This window comes from Armigeres subalbatus, chromosome 2 (genome assembly GCF_024139115.2).
Source record: "Armigeres subalbatus isolate Guangzhou_Male chromosome 2, GZ_Asu_2, whole genome shotgun sequence".
Lineage (NCBI taxonomy): Eukaryota > Metazoa > Arthropoda > Insecta > Diptera > Culicidae > Armigeres > Armigeres subalbatus.
Window position 1 is genome coordinate 243,519,433 of NC_085140.1, and position 23,061 is coordinate 243,542,493.

Genomic DNA, 23,061 nt, shown 5'->3' on the forward strand with positions numbered 1-23,061 from the left:
AAGGCGAGGTGCACAGCGGGCAAGGTGGAACGATCAGGTGGAGGACGATTTGCGGACCTTCCGCAGACTGCGTGGTTGGCGAAGTGCAGCCATGGACCGAGATGAATGGAGAAGACTTTTATGTGCAGCACAGGCCACTCCGGCCCTAGTCTGATATTAAATAAAACAATACACCATGGTATCGTGCCAGCGCATTGCCGGCTTTCCAGGTGGCCTTACCACGCCCTATGTCCTCGGAAGGTGGGAAGGGTCGACTTCGCGCCTGCTTCCCTCTGCACGACTGGTATCAAGAATGATGATGCCGCGTGCACCCCAAATCGACCTCTCTGCGATAGGGCCTATTCGCCAGCACACAGAGGGACTTACCGACGCGGTGCCTACGCCTACTACAGCCTTGACGAGGACTCCTTTCCGTCCTCGGGCTCAGAACCCGCCCGGTTGACCGACGCCGCGAAAGCGACGATACCATGTTGTTCTTCACGCGGCCACTTGTTCAATAAAAGGATTGAGTTCGACCACAGGGCACCGGTATGATCCATGAAGCCGACTCCGAACCCTTGGACCACCTCTTATTTGCGCCTGAACTATCCATTCCTCGAGTCCACGCGCCACCTCCTGTGTAGCTCCGAGACGATTTGGACGATTGGGCACACGAACAACACGTGAATCGAATTTACTGTTACTGTTACTTTACTGTTAATTACCGTTAAGTGAGTTTGGCTTCCATACATATCTTGAACGGCTTAGAAATTCCCGAAATCTAATACCATTTGGCCAGGTCGAGCTACGAAGTGCCAACACTTTCCATTTTTCTTTTAAAATAATCTTGAAGGAAACATAATCTAAAGATCTACAGTCTACATGTTTAGGAACTAATTTCACTACAGTCTCGCAATCTTCAATTGGCGCAACAAGGCATCGGCAAACCATCTGTTTTATCACATTTTCTGAAACCGAGTTATCAATATTTGTTAATAACAAAGAGAACGTTTCATCTGGTAATGTACGATGATCTTCTGCATGCTCTATTGTTACTTCTCCTTGCTCCTCATTCGGTGTTGATTGGACGGATTCCGTTGCACTCACATAGCTGTTAGTCCCATTCATAAGCTTAGAAGCGGTGATCGGTGTTGAATATTTCAGAGCTGATATGTCCGACGGCTTTCCTTCCAATACATCCATTATACGATCGATCTGACTTTTCAGATCCGACATATCCTGTTGCATAGAGCTCCAATCGGTATGTACATCATCGCTCTTACTCCAGTTATGAAAACGAGATGAACATCCATCGCACAACCAAACAACTCCTCTGTGGCTCTCGGACATATTTAGCATTTGCTGCTTACTCATACCAATGCATGTTATATGAAAAGCGCTACTGCAAGGCCCAGTACACACAACAAACAATTCAGCTTCTGTGACGATTCGATGTGCACAATTTTTGCATTTTGTTAAACTTGATTCTGCCATAATTAGAGATATTTTCTTCAGCAAAACAGTTTATTCACTAATATTAGGTAGTTTATAGACAAGTTGCAATGATTACAGAAATTACAAAAGCGAAAACAGAGATAAATTTCACGTTCCGAACAGCATAAAAACTTTCCCAGCGTTTTCAAGCTTTGCACACAACTGTGTGGAATAGTGTGGGATCAAGTCCCACCGGCAGCCGAATCTTTTTTCGCAATATCTCATAAAAACACCTTAAAATGGCAAACCTAACTATGTGTATCAAAATTAAACATCTTTTCCAAAAAAAAGAAAAAATATGACTTCCCTCACAAGTCATCAATCAAGAAAAATAAGTCATAGGCAAATAGGCTTGAAATATCATCTACTACAACTTTCCCGAAGATACTAGGCTCATATCTGGTTTCGATGGCTAAGCTAAATTTTTATCTCACTTTTAGGTGAATTAATCATTTTTCAGATTTTCTCAAAAAATTACCCTTTTCATATCTAATGTCTTCTGCAAACAATCTTCAGCGAAAAAATCAACAGAAACGATGCTATTAAAAAAGCAACGAAATTTTGAGAGGTACCCCGTCGAACTTATGCTTTCATTAGGTACCTCCTATTTTTTTTGCTGTAAATGAAAATAAGTGCACCGTCATCGAGGATGACAATGCGTCTGGGGTCATCGCTCTTACCGACAGTCTGAAGGTCGGATGACAAAATCGTTCAAAAAGGTCTCTCATAATTTAGTTTCCTTGTCCTCAGATACATTTAATCTATTCTACAAGCATTATAAGTAGTTTAAACAGTGACTCATTCTCACCCCCATTTGACCCATTGTTAGCTCCGACGGCGGTATTTCATAAGATAGTATATTAAAAAACAGAATATATGGTTCTCTAAGAAAATGTTTGAAATTTTCGTTATTCCGTGAAACTTTCAGATTCAAATTAATTTTATACATCTAGCTTCCCTCAAGACTTCAAGGACTTTTGGGGGCTTCCGAGCATCTTGAAAGAAGCCTTCCGAGCCTCTTCAAAGGAGGCTTCCGAGTCTCTTGAAAGAAGGCTTCCGAGCCTCGTAAAAAAGGCTTCCGTGCCTCTTGAAATGAGGTTTCCGAGCATCTTAAGCGGAGGCTTCTGAGTACCTTAAAAGGACGCTTCTCAGCATTTTGAAAGGAGGCTTCCAAGCCTCTTGAAAAAATGTTGAATCTCTTGAAGAGAGGCTTCCGTGTCTCTTTTAAGGAGGCTTCTGAGCCTCTTGGCAAGAGGCTTCCGAGCCCCTTGAAATAAGAATTCTTGAAACGAGGTTTTCGAGCAGCTTGAAAGGAGGCTTCCAAGCCTCTTAAAAGGGGGCTTGTGAGTCTCTTGACACAAGGCTTCTGGGCTCTTGAAATGAGGCTTCCGAGACTTTTGAAATTTGGCTTCCAAGCCACTTGCCGGGAGGCTTCCGAGCCTCTTGTCAGGAGGTTTCCGAGCCTATTGGCAGGAGGCTTCTGAGCCTATTGGCAAGAGGCTTACGAGCTGCTTTAGAAGAAGCCTCTTGAAAGGAGGCTTCTTGCAACGAAGCTACTGAGCTTTTCGGAAAAAAAAGATCTTCATGTCTGTCAACTGGAGGCTTCTGAACCCTTATACCTATTCTAGATTTTAGTTTAGAAGCATATTATTCAACATTTTGTCCATTGCTATAACGGGAGCAATGCGTAGAACCGCTTCAAAACTGTTAGATGCAATTCTAAATCTGCTACCATTTTATAATGAATTCGTGCAGTTAGAAGCGGAAAAGAATATACAAAAATTTAAAGTTATTCAGGTCAGGCGATTTAGTAAGCCACTTGAGTATCTCACAAAATTTTCAATATGGGACAGTGATGAATATGAATGGAGACTGGATGAAACCTATGGAGAACTACGACATTCCTTATAACGTACGTGAGCCATCACGTATGGATTGGGAAGTCGGAGGTCCCACTGTTCGAGACGATTCCATAAAATTCTATTCTGATGGCCCTAAAATTAAAACAAAAACGGGAGCAGGAATATTCGGTCCTGGGATAGCGATCTCAGTCGCAATGGAAAACTATCCAACGGTGTTCCAAGCGGAGATTTTTGCTATAATGAAATGTACTAATGTCTGTCTTTAGAGGAAATATAGATATGCGAATATTTGCATTTTTACGGATAGCCAAGCAGCATTTAAAGCATTGAGTAGCTTTAAGTGTACGTCAAAACTTGTCTAGGAAAGCATTCTTTCATTGCGAAAAGTGTCCCAAGAGAACTTCGTAAATCTGTACTGGGTTCCGGGACATCGTGGCATTGAAGGCAATGAAAAGGCAGACGATCTGGCGGAACAAGGTTCAAACACACAGTTTATTGGCCCAGAACCATTCTGCGATATATCATACTGTGCCATTAAAATGGAATTGAAATCCTGGGAAGCACAAAGGTTGATGACCAACTGGTTGGTCGCCAAAAAGTGTGCTCAATCAAAGAGATTTATAATTCCCAATGTTTCAGTAACCAACAAGCTCTTGGAGCTCAATAAAAGAGCTCTTTGCACCTTTACTGGCCTAATAACCGGACATTGCCCGAGTAGATATCATTTGAAAAATATTGGCCAGGTTCAGAATGATATTTGTCGTTTCTGTAACATGGAACGTGAAACCTCGGAACATCTGCTTTGCAGTTGTGATGCATTGTACAAGTGTAGATCTAAATTTCTGTGCAATCAGGAGAAATTTGGACTGCAAACCCTGGAAAGTGGGATTTATCAACACAATTTTGCCGGACTGGGGAAAGATGCGTCTTAGGTTGTATACTTCATTAATGGTGATAAACCTTCAAGATGCGAATAGTCAATAATAATCAGAGGTATACCACAAGAGTTCAATTCAATGGACGCAGCGGTTCTACGCAAAAAAAAAAAAAAAAAAAAAAACAATATTTTGCCTCAGGTACACCCGATTCTTATTTTACACGAGGGATGAGTTCCGTGTAAAAAAAGTTTTCAGTTCAAAATTTGAAAATCCGTGTAAAAAAAGTTTTATGACTTCTCGACGAATCATGCAAAATGGAGCAACTTTGCAAAAATGTATGAGATTTTTTTACACGGCCGTGTAAAAAAAATCCGTGTAAAAACAGAATCGGGTGTATATTAGATTGAAGATTTTTTACATTGAAGATTTTTGGGGTGAACAGTATTTAAAAGTCTTTGACTGACTTGGATTTGACTGATCGCAATGTATATTATGTACAATACAAAGTTTTAGATACAAAAAAACATTATCGATAAGTTTTTTTAGAATTGTAATACATCTGCCCTCCTTAGCCGTGCGGTAAGACGCATGGCTACAAAGCAAGATGGGTGGCTTGGTTCGAGATGCTGAGGGTGGCTGGGTTCGATTCCCGGTGCCGGTCTAGGCAATTTTCGGATTAGAAATTGTCTCAACTTCCCTGGGCAAAAAGTATTATAAAAGCATCAAAGCTAGCCTCATGATATACGAATGCAGAAATGGTAATTTGGCTTAGAAACCTCGCAGTTAATAACTGTGGAAATGCTTAATGAACACTAAGCTGCGAGGCTGTCTCTGTCCCAGTGTGGGGATGTAATTCCAATAAGAAGAAGAAGATGAATACATCCGCCATTTTGCTCGAGATACCCCCGAAGCCAGCGAAGGTATTTCCAGGGGTGCATGTACCCCAGGTTGAGATCCGGTGCTCTAAGCTAAATGTAACAAATATATTAAATAGACACTATAAACAGAAAATCAAATCTTTGTCTAAGGAACAAATTTTTGATTTACAAAAAAATGTTTAGACCAGCAATGTTGTATGCTGTGCCAATATGGACTAGTTGCTGTCATACCAGAAAGAAGGCACTTCAGTGGATTCAAAATAAAATTTTAAAAATGATTATGAAGTTACCTCCGTGGTATTATTGTCCAACAAAGGTCCAATAAAAAAAATCCAATTTTAGACAAAAATCGTTGCAATCTTCTATTGCAACGATTGGTACCTTGTACCTTTAGTATAAATTAGGTTACAGGGAACACCTAGCCTAAGAGATGAACGCATGTATTAGATAATTAGCTAATAAAATTAGTTGAAAAAAAGTTCTCGCTATTTTCTATTGTTGCATGTTTTTTGGATTTTTCATCGACAATTACACTTTTTGCTCAGGCATAATCATCATTCCGTTACATGGCTGTTTGATTTTGACAAAATGATTAAAAGGAATCTGTGCATCAACCAAATCCAGTTGTCGCACATGTTTGGGTAGACCGAAAATATTACGATTACCTCTTATGCATGAAGTTGAAAGAATTTGGAATAAAGTTTTTTTCCAAAGTTTATCATCAAAACAGGGAGGCTGGTTTCAACCCACAAGAATCTCCAGTTAGCCTTGCGAGAAAAGCTATAGTATTGTCAATCTGGAGATGGTGAGTTCGATTCTCGTTCCAATTTAAGATGTTTTCGGGTGGAAAACATTATCGTCTCCCAAGGCATAGTATATCCATTGTGCTTGCTTGTGTTGTAAAGTGTCATTTGCATTCGTTTGTATAATTTGCCCAGAACTTTTTTCAAATTTTTCAATTCATTAGGTATGACGAACTTGTAGCGCTTAAATGTGGCTACAACTTTGTCTAACAAGACATTGTTGTAAATGTGTAATCTGAGGCGTGGGAGGCAAAATGTCTTTCAAATGACATTATGTTAAATGACACGTGACTTTTTTTTTTAAATAATTCAATGTCCAGGCTCAAATTTAGAGCAATGTACCCTCGGTCAAAAATATAGCACTACTCAAGCGTTATAAGTACATCTAAAACAAGGAAGTAAATTTGGCTTCTGCAAAAAGTTATGAACAAATTAATAAAATGACATGCATATGCCAGACAAGATATATATGGATTAGGGATTCATGCAATAGAGAGCGGGTATAGACAAGCTTTCCATTAGTAACTGTGGAAATGATAATAGAATACTAAGTCTGTAAAGCAGGCCAAGTTCCAGTTGGAATGTAGAGCCACTGAAGAAAGGTTTCAACCTTGGTTTCAATCCACATCATCCTGTATGCATACAATGCTAATATACACTTAAAACTTTTCTTTCCTTCACAGGTAAATAAATCTTATTTCTTCACCGCATTACATAAACCAAAGGAAACCAGTTACTAATCATCACCAGTGACCAAAAAACAACGTCGAATTTAGTTAGACGCTCTGTAACCGATATATCAATTATCGCCACACAACATACAGTCATAAATTAAGTACAAAATACTCAACAAAGCTCTCGCCCGCGCAACGCATCCTCCCCCTCGATCTGTAGACCGCTGTTGACAATATTCTTTCGTAAACGAACCGTAACCCATCACTAGACTGCATCAACAGCGTGGACTGGTGAAAAGAGATGACATCAATGGTCATTACACCGATGGCTGATAAAAGCAAACAAACGTAGAACAAAACCGTGAAAACTGATTTTTGATGAGCACTGGATTGCAAATAAAAGAGATCGCCCACCGTTCGTGGTGCTGAATCAACTTCCGGAGCGCGCTCGACCGGTAATGGAGGGGGAACTAATGCACGTGACGTATTCGCGCGGGACTTCACTGCTGGCTGAGTGATTCGAGGCGACTTTCGTTATTAGCCGGTAATATCGCGAAACCATTACAATTATTCACAAAGGTAACGAGGTGGTCGGACTTGAGAAAATATTTTTTTTCGTTCGGTCGGTTAGAATTAGAATCAGTGGCTGAAGTGAGATTAGGGAATGTGTACCTGACCGATGGGAACGAAGTTGGAGGCGTTTAGGAGTAGCGTCGCAAAGCGAGCTTGTCGATATTATTCACCGTTAGCAAAGCTACATCACAAGTGAAACAGCTAATCGTATTTTAGTCACAGCGATGAAAATAATGGATTTGGGTAAGTTGTTACATTTTTATATGCATTACAATATTTTCGATTGTTTATGGGGAATTGCGTAAATCAATGTAATCGGTTGGGCATACTACCTACAAATAATGTTGAAAATTTGACCAATTCACTGGGTTTTGTGTGAACTTAGGAACAAGATGAGTCTGTTTTTGTATAACCAGTGTTTAGTTTCTATTTTCATATAAAATTATGTTATGATGGGAAAGCACTTTGCCAACAATTTGAATTGACCAGTTAATCAGTGAACGATGAAATAAGGTCTAGTGTTACTTCAGTTTGTCAGTTGTAAAAGTTTGAAAGTTTTGTTTGGATATGGCAGACATGAAGAATTTATTCGTTCGAGGGTTTTATGCATTATTGTTTGACAATTAATTGTACACGTATCCAAGTTTGAGATTAATGAAACAGTTTCATGCAGTGAGGGATTCTGATTCATCCTGCTATTTTAACCTTCTTTATGCATCAGAAAAAAAGTTACACAATGCGCAATGTGGTCCATTTAGTAGACCCAAGATTTCATCACGATCACAAAATCTTAAATTTCAACCGATTTTCGAACTTTAGGCACCAAACGAAAGCTGTAGGTTTCTAAAATAAGACCATGTGGTGATTCATCAAAATTGACCTTTGAACCTGTACTAAAAAGGAACTGTTTAAGCTTCTCAATTTGGAACCTAATTTTCTAGTTTCGTTCTATTAAACATACAATTGTTTCCAAATATGTGCTCTGATAATTCTAACTGTATTTGCTATCTTGTGTGCGCCATTTCTTGGCATATTTAACGCCTGAGCGGTCATCGGATATCCTTCTGGAAGATCCGGAACCTCCTCCAAATCCAAAAGTTCCCAGAGCTTTGCGATGTTTTCGTACCAATTCATCCTGGTGAATTGTGAGTGCAATCAATAGTGAAAGTCTTCTGTGACTCCAAATGCACCCGAAATGGTCCTCCGGAAGAACCGGAACATTCGTGAAAGTGGACGATTCCGAAAATACAGCTTCACGATTTTTTCATAACCAATCATACCGATGAAATGTCTGTGCAATCAATTGTGAACGTCTTCTGTAACCTGCAAATGCTCCCGAAAAGGTCCACTGGAAGATCCGTGAATATGGACTATTCCAAAAAATCATTCCAGAGCATCGATTTTGGCAACACGTTCGGAACATTCACGATTAATTTCACTTACTCAGTGACTGAGTAAAATTGTATTGCCCTCTCTTTTCTTCCCACGGAAATTTTACGCAATTTCTGTCAAAAGCAGGACTACTCAAAACTATGAGTAGGGGAAACTGGGGTAATATGCACCCCCGGGGCAAAACGACCCTTTGGCATTTTTGAGTACATTTTCGGCAGTTTTTCGATAGTATTTACTACAGAGCATGTAGTTCGGATCTTGAACTACCAACTCCGTAGTAAACATTCTTGAGAATATTCCTGGAACACCGCTAAAAATGCCAAAACGTCGTTTTGCCCCGGGGGTGCATATTACCCCAGTTTACCCTAGCAGTGGCGTCGCGTAACCTCACTTTTCACCTGTGCACTGATACAAAAAAAAATGAAAATTTCGATATTTCTACAGCCCAAATGGAAAATAGAATTATCGGAGTCGTTTAAACTAATCGAAATCTAGTTATTCTATACATTTTCGCACGAAAATTCCTTAAATTTAAGTCCAGTGCACAGGTAGATTGAGGCTAGGGAAACACCACTGATGAGTAGTCCTGCTTTTGGCGGAAATTGAGTAAAATTTCCGTGGGAAGAAAAGAGACGGCAATACAATTTTACTCAGTCACTGAGTATTTAGATGAAAGTTAGAGTGTTTCTGTTGCCAAAATCGAATGTTTTTGCCTTTCTCGTACAACAAAGTTGTACCGAAAGGCTATCATTGCACTCCAAGAACGAACTTTTTATAGAAAGCCCGGAGACCCATAGTGTTATATACCAATCGACTCAGCTCAACGAACTGAGCACATGTCTGTCTGTCCGTGTGTATGTATGTTTTTTTTTTCTAAGCAATGGAGGGGGAATCTGCTCAACAGACATCCTGGGTTGTCCAGGAAGTGCGGGGTTAGGGACCACCTCCGACAGCAAACGAGGAAGGCAGGACTACATCCCCGACCCGCTAAACCGTTTCCATTGCCGCCAAGCCCATAGTCCCTTCGGTACAACCAGGCAATAATGCTTCAAAGGGGGGGGGGGGGCAGTGCACAATGCACCCTCGAGGCTAGCTGCGTGTCCTTGCAGCACCGAACATAGTGACTCGCTTTTTTAGAAGAACACCATGGTATAGTGCCACCGCATTGCCGGCTTTCCAGGTGGCCTTACCACGCCCTATGTCCTCGGAAGATGGGAAGGGTAGACTTCGCGCCTGCTTCCCTCTGCACGACTGGTATCAAGAATGATAATGCCGCGTGCACCCCAAATTGACCTCTCTGCGACAGGATCTATTCGCCAACACACAGAGGGATTTGCCGACGCGGTGCCTACGCCTGCCCCAGCCTTGACGAGGACTCCTTTCCGTCCTCGGGCTCGGAACCCGCCCGGTTGACCGACGCCGCGAAAGCGACGATACCATGTTGTTCTTCGCGCGGCCACTTGTTCGATAAAAGGATCGAGTTCGACCACAGAGCATGACCGCCGGTATGACCCATGAAGCCGACTCCGATCCCTTGGACCACCTCTTATTTGCGCCTGAACTAGCCATCCTTGAGTCCACGCGCCACCTTCTGTGTAGCTCCGAGACGATTTGGGCGATAGCCGAGACGATTTGGGCGATAGCCGATTTGGACGATAGCCAACTTCATTTTTACTCATCCTCCGAACTAGGTTGTCCGGGGTAGTGTCCAGACCACATGTGGCAAGCATGTGGTCACGCATTGTGCGAAAACGTGAGCACACGAACAACACGTGATCCGCCGTTTTCTCTAAACCTGCGCACACCAAACACTCGGTCGAGGCCGAGCAAGCCAGCTGCGTTACCTGCACTGTGATTTTGCAGCACGCTTAAACGCCGGGCACATCGAACCCCCCATGGGGTGCTTGCTGTTCACAGCTTTGCTGGAACAAATCAAACAATTGGGAGGGTTCGTGCAGCATTGTGCCTTCTTCTTCTTCTTCTTATTGGCATTACATCCCCACACTGGGACAGAGCCGCCTCGCAGCTTAGTGTTCATTAAGCACTTCCACAGTTATTAACTGCGAGGTTTCTAAGCCAGGTTATCATTTTTGCATTCGTATATCATGAGGCTAGCACGATGATACTTTTATGCCCAGGGAAGTCGAGACAATTTCCAATCCGAAAATTGCCTAGACCGGCACCGGGAATCGAACCCAGCCACCCTCAGCATGGTCTTGCTTTGTAGCCGCGCGTCTTACCGCACGGCTAAGGAGGGCCCCAATTGTGCATTGTGCCTTATGTCCCTCTAATCCGCAGCGTCGGTAGAGATTGCTTCTGTCAGGGCCTTTGCAGTTCCATTGCTTGTGCCCCGGTTCCAGGCACTTGAAGCAAACTTGGGGTTGGTCGTTATGCCTACAGGGCATACCGACCATCCCACTTTGATGCTCCCTAACTTGACTACCTTGGAGGCGTCCGCTGCAGATAGCCGAACCAATGCTACCTGCGTCTCTGCCGAACCTTTCCGTAGCCGAACGGCTGCGGTGGGCGTCTCCACTTCACACTGTCGCCGCAGTGCCGTGACGAGCTCTTCGACTTCGGTGATCTCGTCTTTAACCCTTAGATTCACCTCCGTCGTGAGTGCCCTCACCTTGACCGTCACGCCTAGGACTTCCTCCGCCAACTTCTTGTAGGCGGCGCCCTTTTGCGAGACGCCCCGCTTCAGCTCGAGGATCATCTCGCCCATCCGGGTACGTCTTATTCGACGTACGTCGGCGCCGAGTTCACCGAGCTTGACGTCGCTCCTCATCGTCTTCAAGACGTCCGAGTACTTAGCCTCGTCCGTTTTGATGACTAAGGCATCGCCCCTGGAGCGATTGGCGCCTACCCTAGACTTCTTGCTACCCTCATTCGCCTGGGCCTTCTTTTCGACCCTTGACGTCTTCGGTTTCCTCTTGTTCTTGACCAGGGTCCAGGAGGCGTCACCCCCCTCTATTTCCCTGGTCTGGTGCGGCTGAGAACTTTCAGCCTGCCGTAACCCATTATCACCGTCTTTCCTGAGTGGACGGACCTTTCCAGGTCCTTCCTCCCCCGGTTTTGGAGGTACCTGACCGGGGTTCAGCTTCCCAGCCCCACTACCCTTGTTCGGGGTAGTAACCCCCGCGTTTTGGAGCGGCCCCCCGGGAGCTCATCCCCTGGAGACTGTCTCCCCCGTTTTTGTGTCTGCTCCGTTGGAGCAGTCACCCCCGACGTGCCCGCAAATACTTGAGCCTCAGTCTGGGTAGACTTTGGCACCACCGTCTTCGCTGGCACGCCCTCGGTCGATTCGACCTTGCCCGAGTCCGCGAATCCTTGGGCATCAGTCTGGGTAGACCTCGACTCCACGGATTTCACGGGTTTACACTTGGCCGTCCCGACCGCTCTCTCCAGCTTGGCGTCCAGCATCGACTTTCGAAGTTTCAGCAAGCTCCTCTTGAGTTCCTTACTGATATTATGCTTCGATGACGCAAAGTCGATGATGGCGTCCAGCTGTTCCGTCGCCACCTCGAAAGCCGAAAGCTCATCGCGTTTGCGGTTCATCGCCTTCACAAGCCATGGGCCGTCTATAACCTCTATCGGCGGAACCTGGGAGATGGTTAAGTGACCCACGCTGGCGCTGCGCACTGAGCTGCCGACTATTGCCTCTGGCCTCCTAGGCGGAGACCTGAACAACCCACCTCTTGCGAAGGGGTTGTCGCCTACACTACCAGCACTAATTAAATAATTGACTTGGTTTTCCACTTTGGTCCCACGAGCTGCTCAGGAAAAGAGGTCCACCACGCCAGAGCCCAGCATGACGCGGTAAGGGACAATTACTGTGGAGGGTGCCTAGGTACCCCACAGGCTCCGTTAAAGGCCTAGCTTATTATTTCACCCTCCTGGCCATGCATCCCCTCGGCACGGGTCGCTTAACGCCTTGGGATTGAGGGTTAGGGAAGATGGTCCCGTTGGTCGCACCCCCTCACTCTAGCTGATGTCAGAAGGACAACAGTGCCCAGGCTGCACTACCAGCTAAGTACGCAACCCTTAGCTGGCGGTCAATTGTCATCGGAAGACCCGTGGAAACGTGAAATTGGAACTTGTGAGGTCCAAAGCTGTGTAGGTCGCTCCTTCCCAGACGTCAACTCACCATTTCGCAGCCCTGGTTGTGTCTGTGTGTATGTGTATGTCTGTGCACACCCACCCAAAAAAAAATGTGGAAAAAGTGTCACTCATTTTTAAGGCACTTATCCTTAATCCTTGCAACAAGTTGCTTTCGACGCAGAATCCTGTCCCATTGTTTCCTATTGAAAATTGGCCAGATCGGACCATGGGCTCCGGAAGTTATGGACAAAATACAATTTTTCATTTGCATGAGAAAGGCACCATTACTTCTTGATGGATTAATCAGGGTTTTTTCGATTTATTTTTTTTCCAAGGGGAACACTTGTAATTTAGAAATAACTTCGGAATGCAATGGCCGATCTGGCCAATTTTCAATAGGAAACAATGGGACCGGATTCCACGTCGAATACAACAGATCGAGCAAATCGGTCAATGATAAGTACCTAAAAATGAGTGAATTTTTTGCGCACATACATGTAAGTGTTGGTTATGTTATGTCGAGAGTGTTACCGAGAAATCCGTGTTTAGTGTAGTGTATTTCGTGGAATAAATGTTGTAAATGCAGGTAATACTCGTGTCTCAGTGTAGGTTTTTCCCAGTCAGCCCCCTGTAGTAGGCTAGGTCCTAAATTGAGCTCTACCACCACCCTACGCAGCCAACCACCCACCGAACTACAGTGTCCCACCGATTAAACCGACCGATTAAGGCCATAAGGATGGCCATTAAGAGGTGGCGTAATGTGGCCATTGGTTTACATGGAAGGTCACTGACCGAGGGACGAGGTCATGAACCTTATGAAGCTATATGAACATTTTCCTGTCCAGAATTCTCGACTAAACAAAAAGTATTTGATCGAAGAAGGTAAAAATCCAGAGCTAGTAAAGTTATTTGAGATGGAAGATAAAGTGGACAGTGGAAGTAGAGAAGGTGTAGTGGACATCAGAACCCCGCCGTTTTTTAAATAAGAATCCCGAAGCAAGCCGTTTCGAATTTGGAGGCCATACGTAAGCCGTCGTGCACCATCCTCGACTAAAACCGGCATCGTACCCGCCGAAGGCCAATCCGTCACCATATTGGCAGGTCGAGTGTGCGCGTATTCGTCCCGAAAGCTACGACGGACTCCCAAGCCACCCCGGAAGACATTGTGTCGCCATCGCTTGGCGCCGGCTTTCTGGAATTAGCCGCCATTGAAGCCTTGGAAGCAGATTGGAGCAGAGGAAGCAGTGGTGGAGAAAAGGAAGGAGTGGTGGAGCTGTGGAAGGAAGTAGGGGCCCCGAAGTAAAGGTTAGAGTAGCGAATAAGGAAGTGGGAAGGAAAAGGGTTAGGAAGTGTTACGAAGGGATAAAAAGAAAGAGAAGCCGAATAAAGTGTACTGTTGTAGAAATATTTTGGTTTTCTTACTATTTGAGTGCGAGAAGTACCTGTCCGCGAGTTTCTTGAGGTGAGCGTGCCGACCCTGAGGCCGTTTGATTCAGGGAGTCTCTGTACTGCTCAAGGGATACTTACCCACTAATTACATACATACACACGCACATTAGGGTGGCTCAAAAAACACTTTCTCAAAGTTTTTGATGGGCCGCCCTCTTATTCGGTTCTATTTGATGCCCTGATGCTCTGGACAAAATTTCAGCCAAATCGGTCAACGTTTGGGCAGTGCTAAACTCGTTGGAAGTTTATATGAAAAAATGTATGCAAAAACATCCAAAAACAGTGATTTGCAGTTGGACGGCACAATTTACGATCAAGAACCATGATACTCATTCAGTTCTTGTAAAATAAAATACAGAATGTGATGCTGAAAACCGCGAGAAGATTAGAGTTTATTACGCAAAGATATTAGCATTTTATTGGAGTGTTGTAGGGGTGAATTTGTTTCTTTTCAAAGGTAAAAGAAACGAAATTTGCTCAAACCCCACTGCAGAGAAATGCTAATAATTTAGCCGGGCAAACTAGAATTCCCTTGCGGTTTTCTGCATAACATTCTGTATTAAATTCTCCAAGATCTGAATGAGTATCATAGTTCTTCATCGTAAGTTGTGTAGTCCAGCTGCAATTCACTGTTTTTGGATGTTTCTGCATACATTTTTCCATATAAACTTCCAACGAGTTTAGCACTGGTTAAACGATGACCGATTTGGCTGAAATTTTGTCCAGAGCATCAGGGCATCAAGTAGAACCGAATAAGAGAGCGGCCCATCACAAAAATTGAACAAAGTTTTTCCCATATTAATTTGAGCCACTCTAACGCACATACACATGTGACCGCCGGAAATGAACGCTGATGTCGCACGTAAGCATGGTGGTTGTTATCAATTCTGTCCACTTGGTTGAGCGATAGAGAGGCTCTTCAGCTTTTCGACATTCTGCTGCATCCAGTGTTGCTCCATAGTGACTACCACTACTCCAGGCTGCTAATTGCATCTATTTGCTATCTAGTCCTTTGTACTGTCATAGCTCAATTACCATCATAGCTTTATTAGCTACAGAAATGGAAATATTTTGTAATTTTAGAACTATTTTCGGGCACGTCTTTGGAGCGTTCAAACGCAACATTCAGTCGAGCTTACTGCTGTTTTAAATTGAAATAAATCCAAACCGTGCTAGCTCTAATCCAATTTAATTAAGGTGACACGCGAAGCACAAACAATCATCAAATCGTCATCATTTCTTCATTGAATGCTTAAATTTTTTTCTACAACAAATATGATTTTGAAAAAGAATCATCGGCGCGTGCTTACTCGCAATCTACATATTGATACATTTACAGTTACATCAAACAACTGAAAACCGAAATACGCCGCTCCAAAGTTGCGAGGTGGCAATGCTAGAAAGAGACAAAAGATAGGAAAAATAACACGGTGTGTAGTGCCTCCCCGAGTCACCTTAAATATCGAATGCATAATCGTTTGTTGAGAAAAAACTGCGTTGTTACATGTTTTTGGATTTCCAATACTTTTTGCTGTGTATTTCTTCGGTTCAAAACGTTTCTGCCATTTCGCGGTCCAAAATTTCTCGTTTCTTTATTTGCTCGTGCATGAGCACATTACAGAAATTGAGACTCCATGGTAAGTCACGGTTGGTTGCGAATTCGACGGTCTACTGCTCGCTATAGATGGGTGATCAATAGACGATGCAATCGACCTGATTGGTTACTTCCCAAATAATCAAAAGTTTCTTCAATAGCACGTTTTTCAGACACTTCTTCATTTTGTTGTTTAGGACTTTAGGGCCTTACTGGAGAATCAGTCCAGAAAAATTGAGTTCTTAAGGAATCTGATGCTCTTGGTTTCTAAATAGTCAACAAATTTTATGTTATTGCTTTTTAAGATACTTCCTCTTCTTCTTCTTCTTCTTCATTGGCATTACACCCCCACTGGGACATTGCCGCCTCGCAGCTTAGTGTTCATTAAGCACTTCCACAGTTATTAACTGCGAGGTTTCTAAGCCAAATTACCATTTCTGCATTCGTATATCATGAGGCTAACACGACGATACTTTTATGCCCTGGGAAGTCGAGACAATTGCCAAGCCGAAAATTGCATAGACCGGCATCGGGAATCGAACCCAGTCACCCTCAGCACGGTCTTGCTTTGTAGCCGCGCATCTTACCGCACGGCTTTTTAAGATTACCATTAACCAATTTATGATTTACGTGTGATACAAGGTCATCTGAACAACCGAATGCATCACATAGGGGAACTGTTCCTATCTCCATCGCACTGTACATATATCCATCTCATCGCTAAACAAAGAAATACGGCACCAAATTCGTCGCTTCTTTTTGTCAACACGCGTGCTCACCGCTGAAAAAAATCACAAAAATAATAAACAAACCAAATTCCTTTCCATTGCTTTGCTTTTGATGGGATGGAAATAGGAGCTATGAGATGAAGTGGCGAACCGTTCCCCTAGATATCATTTCGAGTGTACAGAACAGAGCTTAAAATATTCATCTTCATGAAGCAACTTCAGTCCGAATTTCGACAAACATCGCATGAATATTCAAAACATAGAATGACATAGTCAGACGACTACTCCACGAACTCATTCATTTGACTGTCACTGAGTGTGTTTACTATGTGCAGAAAAAAACATAATTAGCATTGTTTATGTTGATGTTTACCGTTGAAAGTGCCTCGTGGATGATAATCGGATTCAGTCCTGTGTGATAAATCACTTTACTCATTTGAAACGATTATTTTACACTCTGGTACAGAATTCAACCGGGAGGCTTCCCACCTTGGTTTCACCATTAGGGCGGAGTCGGAGAAATTGGTCTTATCACTTTAGATACAAGTACACGCAATTGCATGCCTCGAAACACTTCAATTAACAGTGAAATAGCCATCAAGATTTTTTGCTGAATTCGAAAGTCAATTTGCGTATATGGACAAGATATGGACAAGACTACGAATTTTATCATTTGATAAAATAAAGCATCTTGATAAAACGTTATGTAATTTATTCCCAGTGAACAACATTGTGGCGATCATGGCAGCTACGCCGTGGAGTACATTTCTGCATGCGAATAAATTTTTGCAGTCTCTCCCTCGGATGCGCGCTCGTGATTTTGCTACCGACGGAAACTTTCTGCTGTCACCAAGCGATTATGATTTGCACTTTGAAGTAAATTTGTCTCGGTTTAAACTTTTCTTCCTACAATTGTGAACCGAATTATTTTTCGCCTTACCAGCAAATCAGAATCTTGAGATCAAATTTCACATTACCTATACTGCTGTCATCCATGCGAATTATTTTATTCATCGTTTTTCTCCAACGTGTGCATCATTAAGTATTTTGAACTCAAATTTTGGGTTGATTTATCTGTCCGTGCAAGTACTGAAACTACCGTCATCGATGCTAAAACCGCTACCAACGCCGTTGTTCTGTCCGCTCTCCGTGACCACTCACCGTGGATCGTCGAACAGAACTAAAACACGAGCGCGAAATATTTGCTTTTTTATACCCGGAGAAAATGAAACGGAAACGGTCAAAAGGCCCGTAACCATCATTCTGATGTCCGTGTTGGGAATGCATGAACGGGATAGGTTGGCTTTGATATTTTTACTGGGTAGGACAAGAATTAAAATTTTCAATAGTTTATCGTAAATAGTCAGACATTTTAATGAAATGGGCAAATTGCTGGAAAGTGTCCGAATCGATTGATATATAAATATCAAAAATCCACCGAACGATGAAGGCTCTATAAACGTTCAAAACCTTACATGATTTCGTGAAAGTTCCCAATTTTAGATTTTGATTTAACACCCAGTACCTTTGCATAAGACGTTGTCCAACGTCAAAAATCTTTCATTTTTATGTATGGATGGAAGTACATTCGTGGGAATAATATTCTAATAACACTCGGTCTGGTCAAGTTGAGAAACATTCTCGACTTCTTGGGCATAATGTATCCATTGAACTTGCAGCAGAAGATACATATTCATGCAATGGCGGGCATAGAAAATCGATTAAATAACCGAGGAAATGCTAATAGAAAACTAAAGCGAAAATTTGGCCTATTTTTGGTTGGAATGTAAGAGCTATTGAAGAAGATTGTCGTATTGTCATGATAGGAACAAAAATACAAACCAACATTTAGCTAACACGATTTCCTAAATTCCTTTCAGGGGGGCGCAACCATAGCCATCCGCGGACGTTGGTCACGCTTATCTTCGGCACGGTGCTTGGATTCGTGTTCGCTACGTTGATCACCTCCAGCACGAATCGAGCCCCTTGGCTACCGGAGTATTACCACTCGAGGGAAGCTCCCGCCATAGTTAGTGACCCCCACACGGGACATGAACTGAAGAGCGCTGCAGGTCCCGAACAAGAAGTAGGTAATCATGCATCACACGAGGAAGTTCACGCCCACGAGAACTCAACGTTGGCGAATCAACTGTACCGGGAGGTGAAGGTGCTCTGCTGGATCATGACAAATCCCAGTAATCATAAATCGAAGGCTCTGCACGTGAAACGTACGTGGGGCTCGAGGTGTAATAAGATACTGTTTATGAGTTCGACGGCTGGTCAGTATGAGTTTTTGATAATATGCATAGCAGTTAAAAACAATCATCTTTTATTTCAGATCCGCTTTTAAACAGCATCGCTCTGCCAGTGAAAGAAGGCCGCAATAATCTATGGGCCAAAACGAAAGAAGCATTTAAGTACATCTACCAGCATCATCTCGATGATGCCGACTGGTTCATTAAGGCTGACGACGACACGTTAGTAACTTTGGCATGTTTTGAAATATTCAATTTATTGATTTTGGTTCCATTCTCAGGTACGTCGTGCTCGAAAATCTTAGATATATGCTGTACCCATACTCATCCAGTATCCCAATTTACTTTGGGTGCAAATTCAAACCATTTGTGAAGCAGGGCTACATGTCCGGTGGAGCCGGCTACGTGCTCAGCAAGGCGGCTGTGAAGCGTTTTGTAGAAGAAGCCATTCCCAATAAAAACTGTCGGCAGGACCACGACGGCGCTGAGGATGTGGAAATGGGTGAGTTTGTGGATGATATGTTTTTAATAGATTGTGGTTTTTCAATATACCTATTAACCGACAAAGGGTACAGCTTTTCAGTTCTTTGCTAGATAGTGTCATCATTTATATTATTTTACTTAACATGTTTTTTTTCTTCTTTCGTCCGTGATCGAAACTAACTCATTTTTATTTCTAGGCAAGTGCATGGAATTGGTAAAAGTGCTGGCGGGTGACTCGCGAGACTCTCTAGGAAGGGGCCGATTCTTCCCATTCGTGCCCGAGCATCATTTGATTCCAAATCACGTAGATAAAGATTTCTGGTACTGGAAGTATATCTACTATAAGACAGATGAGGTCCATCAAAGAATACATCCAACGGTTTGAAGAGTAATTAAACAGATTTATTTTCATATTCGCAGGGACTGGATTGCTGTTCGGACAATGCCATCTCCTTCCACTACGTATCCCCAAACCAGATGTACGTGCTGGACTATTTGGTTTACCACCTGCGGCCCTACGGTATCGTCGGTCATTCGCAACCGTTGCCGAACAAGCTCTCCTTGGCAGATGTCGTCCATTCGGATGATCTCAGTAAAACTACCGAGCGACCCCAAGTGAACGAGCAACTCAGTCAGCGGGAAGATAAGCTGATCTCCAACAATGTTTTGCTGGATTAGTACTAGTGGAGGTGGCCTGATAAGCTTTGTTCCACGATAGCTAGGTGAAGCGTATGTGATTGAACTGTGTGTCTGAGTGTGTGCGATTTTATTTTAGCGTAGTTGTCCGTACAAAGTAACTGTTTGTAGGCATTTATGAAATTATAAACTTCATTCGCCATATTAAATTTAGCAGTAGATCAGAAATACCAAAGTTTTTAGTGTAAGTATAAAATATCTTATAACATTGTAGACCACTCACTCCGCGTGGAAGTATGTTCAACGAATCTCGGAATAAAGTGACGACATAATGCGTTTGAAACCAACGATTGTTTGTTAAAAAAATCTTTTTGATGACGTGGCCAATTTTTATTTTGTCATTCTAATGAGTTGTAGAACTGACTATTGTTTTTCTTATGGTAATTTTTACATAAATAGGCTGACCAGATCATTTCGATTAAAAAAACCGGACATACCAAACCAGCTCGTGACAATGTGTTGAATTTAAGAAAATACATTTTTTTGAGAAAAACATCGTCAAAAGAATGCATGCAGTGGAATGCAATGAATGCAATGCAAAGGAAAAATCTGTGAATATTAAGAATTTTTCTTTTTTTCATGTAAAAGTGGACGCATAAAAACAAATGTAAAATCTGATCAATTTACTACCTTGTTAAAAGTAACTTCGCAGCTCGGTACTGCGTAAGAGCTGGATTTCAATTTTCATTGGCGAGATCCTGTCAATACCGCCCTTCTGGAAAACATAGGAAAACAGTGAAATCCGCAGACAATGCTTCCCGATCTATAAACTACAGCCTTAAAACATAAGACCAAAATCCGACCTGTTACCTATTTGCCGATTGGTGGTAGCCTGATAGTAGTAGCAGACTAGATATGTATGAGATGCAAAATGGTAGGTAAATACGGTAATAATAACAAAACACAGATAATAGCTAGTGTTATTACAAAGTATAGGTGATAAATATTGAGAATATTTATAAACTATCTTACAAACTAGATTCTTATTGTATTTAAAATTAGCTAAAAACTATTGATACGTATGTCTACTGTCAATAGGGGAGAGTGGGGCAAGATTGCCACTCTAAGCGACAAATCGACAACGTTCTGATTGACGATCGGCACTTCTCCGACATTATCGACGTTAGGACGTAACGTGGCGCTAACATCGACTCTTACCTCTATCTGGTGATGTTTAAACTGCGCCCAAAACTATCCGTCATCAACAATGTTTGGTACCGTCGACCGCCACGGTACGACCTACAGCGACTGAAGCAACCTGATGTCGCCACTGCACACGCGCAGCATCTCGAGGCAGCGTTGCCGGAAAAGGGGGCGCTCGATGGGGCCCCAGACAGATTGTGGAGGAGAAGGACGCAGCGCGGGCGTTCGCGCTGCAGCAAGCAGGATTGGGAAAAATCAAATTTTCAAAAAATCGAGGATGATAAAACTCATCCGCGATCTTACTTTTAAATTATCAAGTGATTAGGAATCGTTTGAAAATCGTATCTTGATTACTACCTACTATGGAACCATAACGCCAAATAAAAGATTTAACGGGACTGTTGACAATTAGCTGATTATAGTAAAGATAAAGATTAATGTTAGAATGAAAACTCTTTGTTTATTATTGTTTGAGTACATAATTTGAGAAGTTGTCGCCGGCGACAACTCGCCTACTTTTTTCACGTGAAATGTTTTCACATGAAAATTGCAATCATTATCGTCTGATAATGATTCAGCAAAACACTTTGGCAGCAAGATACCCAGCAAAACATGGACCACGTTATAGACCAGCGGTTCTCAACCTTTTTCTTATGAGGTACCTTTTTGAACTTTTACATTCTTTGAGGTACCCCCATTTTTTTGCTGTGAATTAAAATAAGCAAAGCTCATGAGATATATAAAAAACGGACTTTCAGAGACTTCCAATTAAAAGGAGGCTTCTGAGCCTCTTAAAAGGAGGCTTCCGAGCGTCTTGAAAGGAGAGGCATTCCACGGGGGCATGTCAGTCGATCCTGAGCGACCATTTCGAAAATATTTGAAACTCTGCACAGTTTTTCAATTTCATCTAAATCGTCATTTTTCGATATCAAATCTTCGTATTGAGTCACGACTAACTTTTCAAAAGGGTGTATGTGAAAATGGTTCAAAAATATTTAAAAAGCTGCACAGCAAAAACGGAATGTTCGATTGTTATGATTTTTTCAGCAAAGTTAGACAACTAAATGGTGATTCTTAAGAAAATGTGCACAGTAAAAAAAAAAATTTGTTTGCCTTTAAAAATATCATTTTTGTCACAAAAACTCAAATATCTCAAAACCCTATCTTTTTCGAACGTAATTTTTGAGGAAAACGGTCCATTATATTAGCTATCTACCATAAAAATTTGGTGATGGTAAACTAATAAACAAAAAGTTATGACATTTCAAACATTTCACAATTTTCACATATAGTAAAAAAATTTTTTCTGTGTAAGTTATTTCGAGAATTGCAGTTTGATGCAGATTTTATTGTTAAGGGACGTGATTTAAACAAGTTGTTTTCATGATATTTTGATTTAATTATTCATAGCATCTATAAGAAACTTAGACACGATCCAGTGTTGTGATCAAAAGTATTGATAGTGTCATAATTTTCATTGCACGTGACTGGCGAAAAATTCTTTTAATAGTGTTGAAACCTGTTGATAATAACGTTGATAGAAACATATCAGAAATGTTATTTTTAAGACAAAAGCTGCAAAATCAAAGATTTATATACACGTGTACGTCTATAGTTTACCTGCAAAAATATACCTCTTAGAGAATAGACTTTATGATCGGGAGGAAACGGGTATCTTCAACAACAACAAATGCATGATAGGTACATACCATGACAATGCTCACGAAAAAGCAAAAATTACTACTACTAAGGTTGTTAAAGATCTTATAGTAATTTTTTCTTCAGTCAAGCAAATGACACCAAACTAGTCAGTAAAAACTTAAAAGTGATTTTGTTTATTGAAATATTACGCACAACATGAGTAGCCGATTTCTCAACTGTTGTAGGCCGTTTGATGGAAAAAGTGTTCAAAAGAGTTACGAAATCTCACCGAAAGCACCATAGATAAACTGAAAGCGACTGGTTATGCTCCAATGTCCACATTGAATACAAATTTACTCATTTGCACGTCCTGCCGTCTAAACGTTGACAAAAGAGCAATCTGTATATCATCGGTTGAGCAGAGCGCAGGAAGTTCGA

At 42.1% G+C, this 23,061-nt stretch overlaps 1 protein-coding gene across 1 annotated transcript in view; it reads left to right on the forward strand.

Annotated features, from left to right (window-relative positions):
- Window positions 1-20,126, forward strand: part of LOC134212015 (glycoprotein-N-acetylgalactosamine 3-beta-galactosyltransferase 1-like) — a 35,596-nt gene extending 15,470 nt beyond the window's left edge. Inside the window, exons 2-8 of the mRNA XM_062689492.1 lie at window positions 6,578-7,112; window positions 7,200-7,384; window positions 18,286-18,684; window positions 18,744-18,882; window positions 18,942-19,162; window positions 19,341-19,498; window positions 19,564-20,126. Coding sequence (XP_062545476.1) covers window positions 7,366-7,384; window positions 18,286-18,684; window positions 18,744-18,882; window positions 18,942-19,162; window positions 19,341-19,498; window positions 19,564-19,821 — 1,194 coding nt within the window. The 5' untranslated portion in view covers window positions 6,578-7,112; window positions 7,200-7,365 and the 3' untranslated portion in view covers window positions 19,822-20,126. The remainder of the gene's footprint in view (window positions 1-6,577; window positions 7,113-7,199; window positions 7,385-18,285; window positions 18,685-18,743; window positions 18,883-18,941; window positions 19,163-19,340; window positions 19,499-19,563) is intronic.
- The last annotated feature ends 2,935 nt before the right edge of the window (window positions 20,127-23,061 follow it).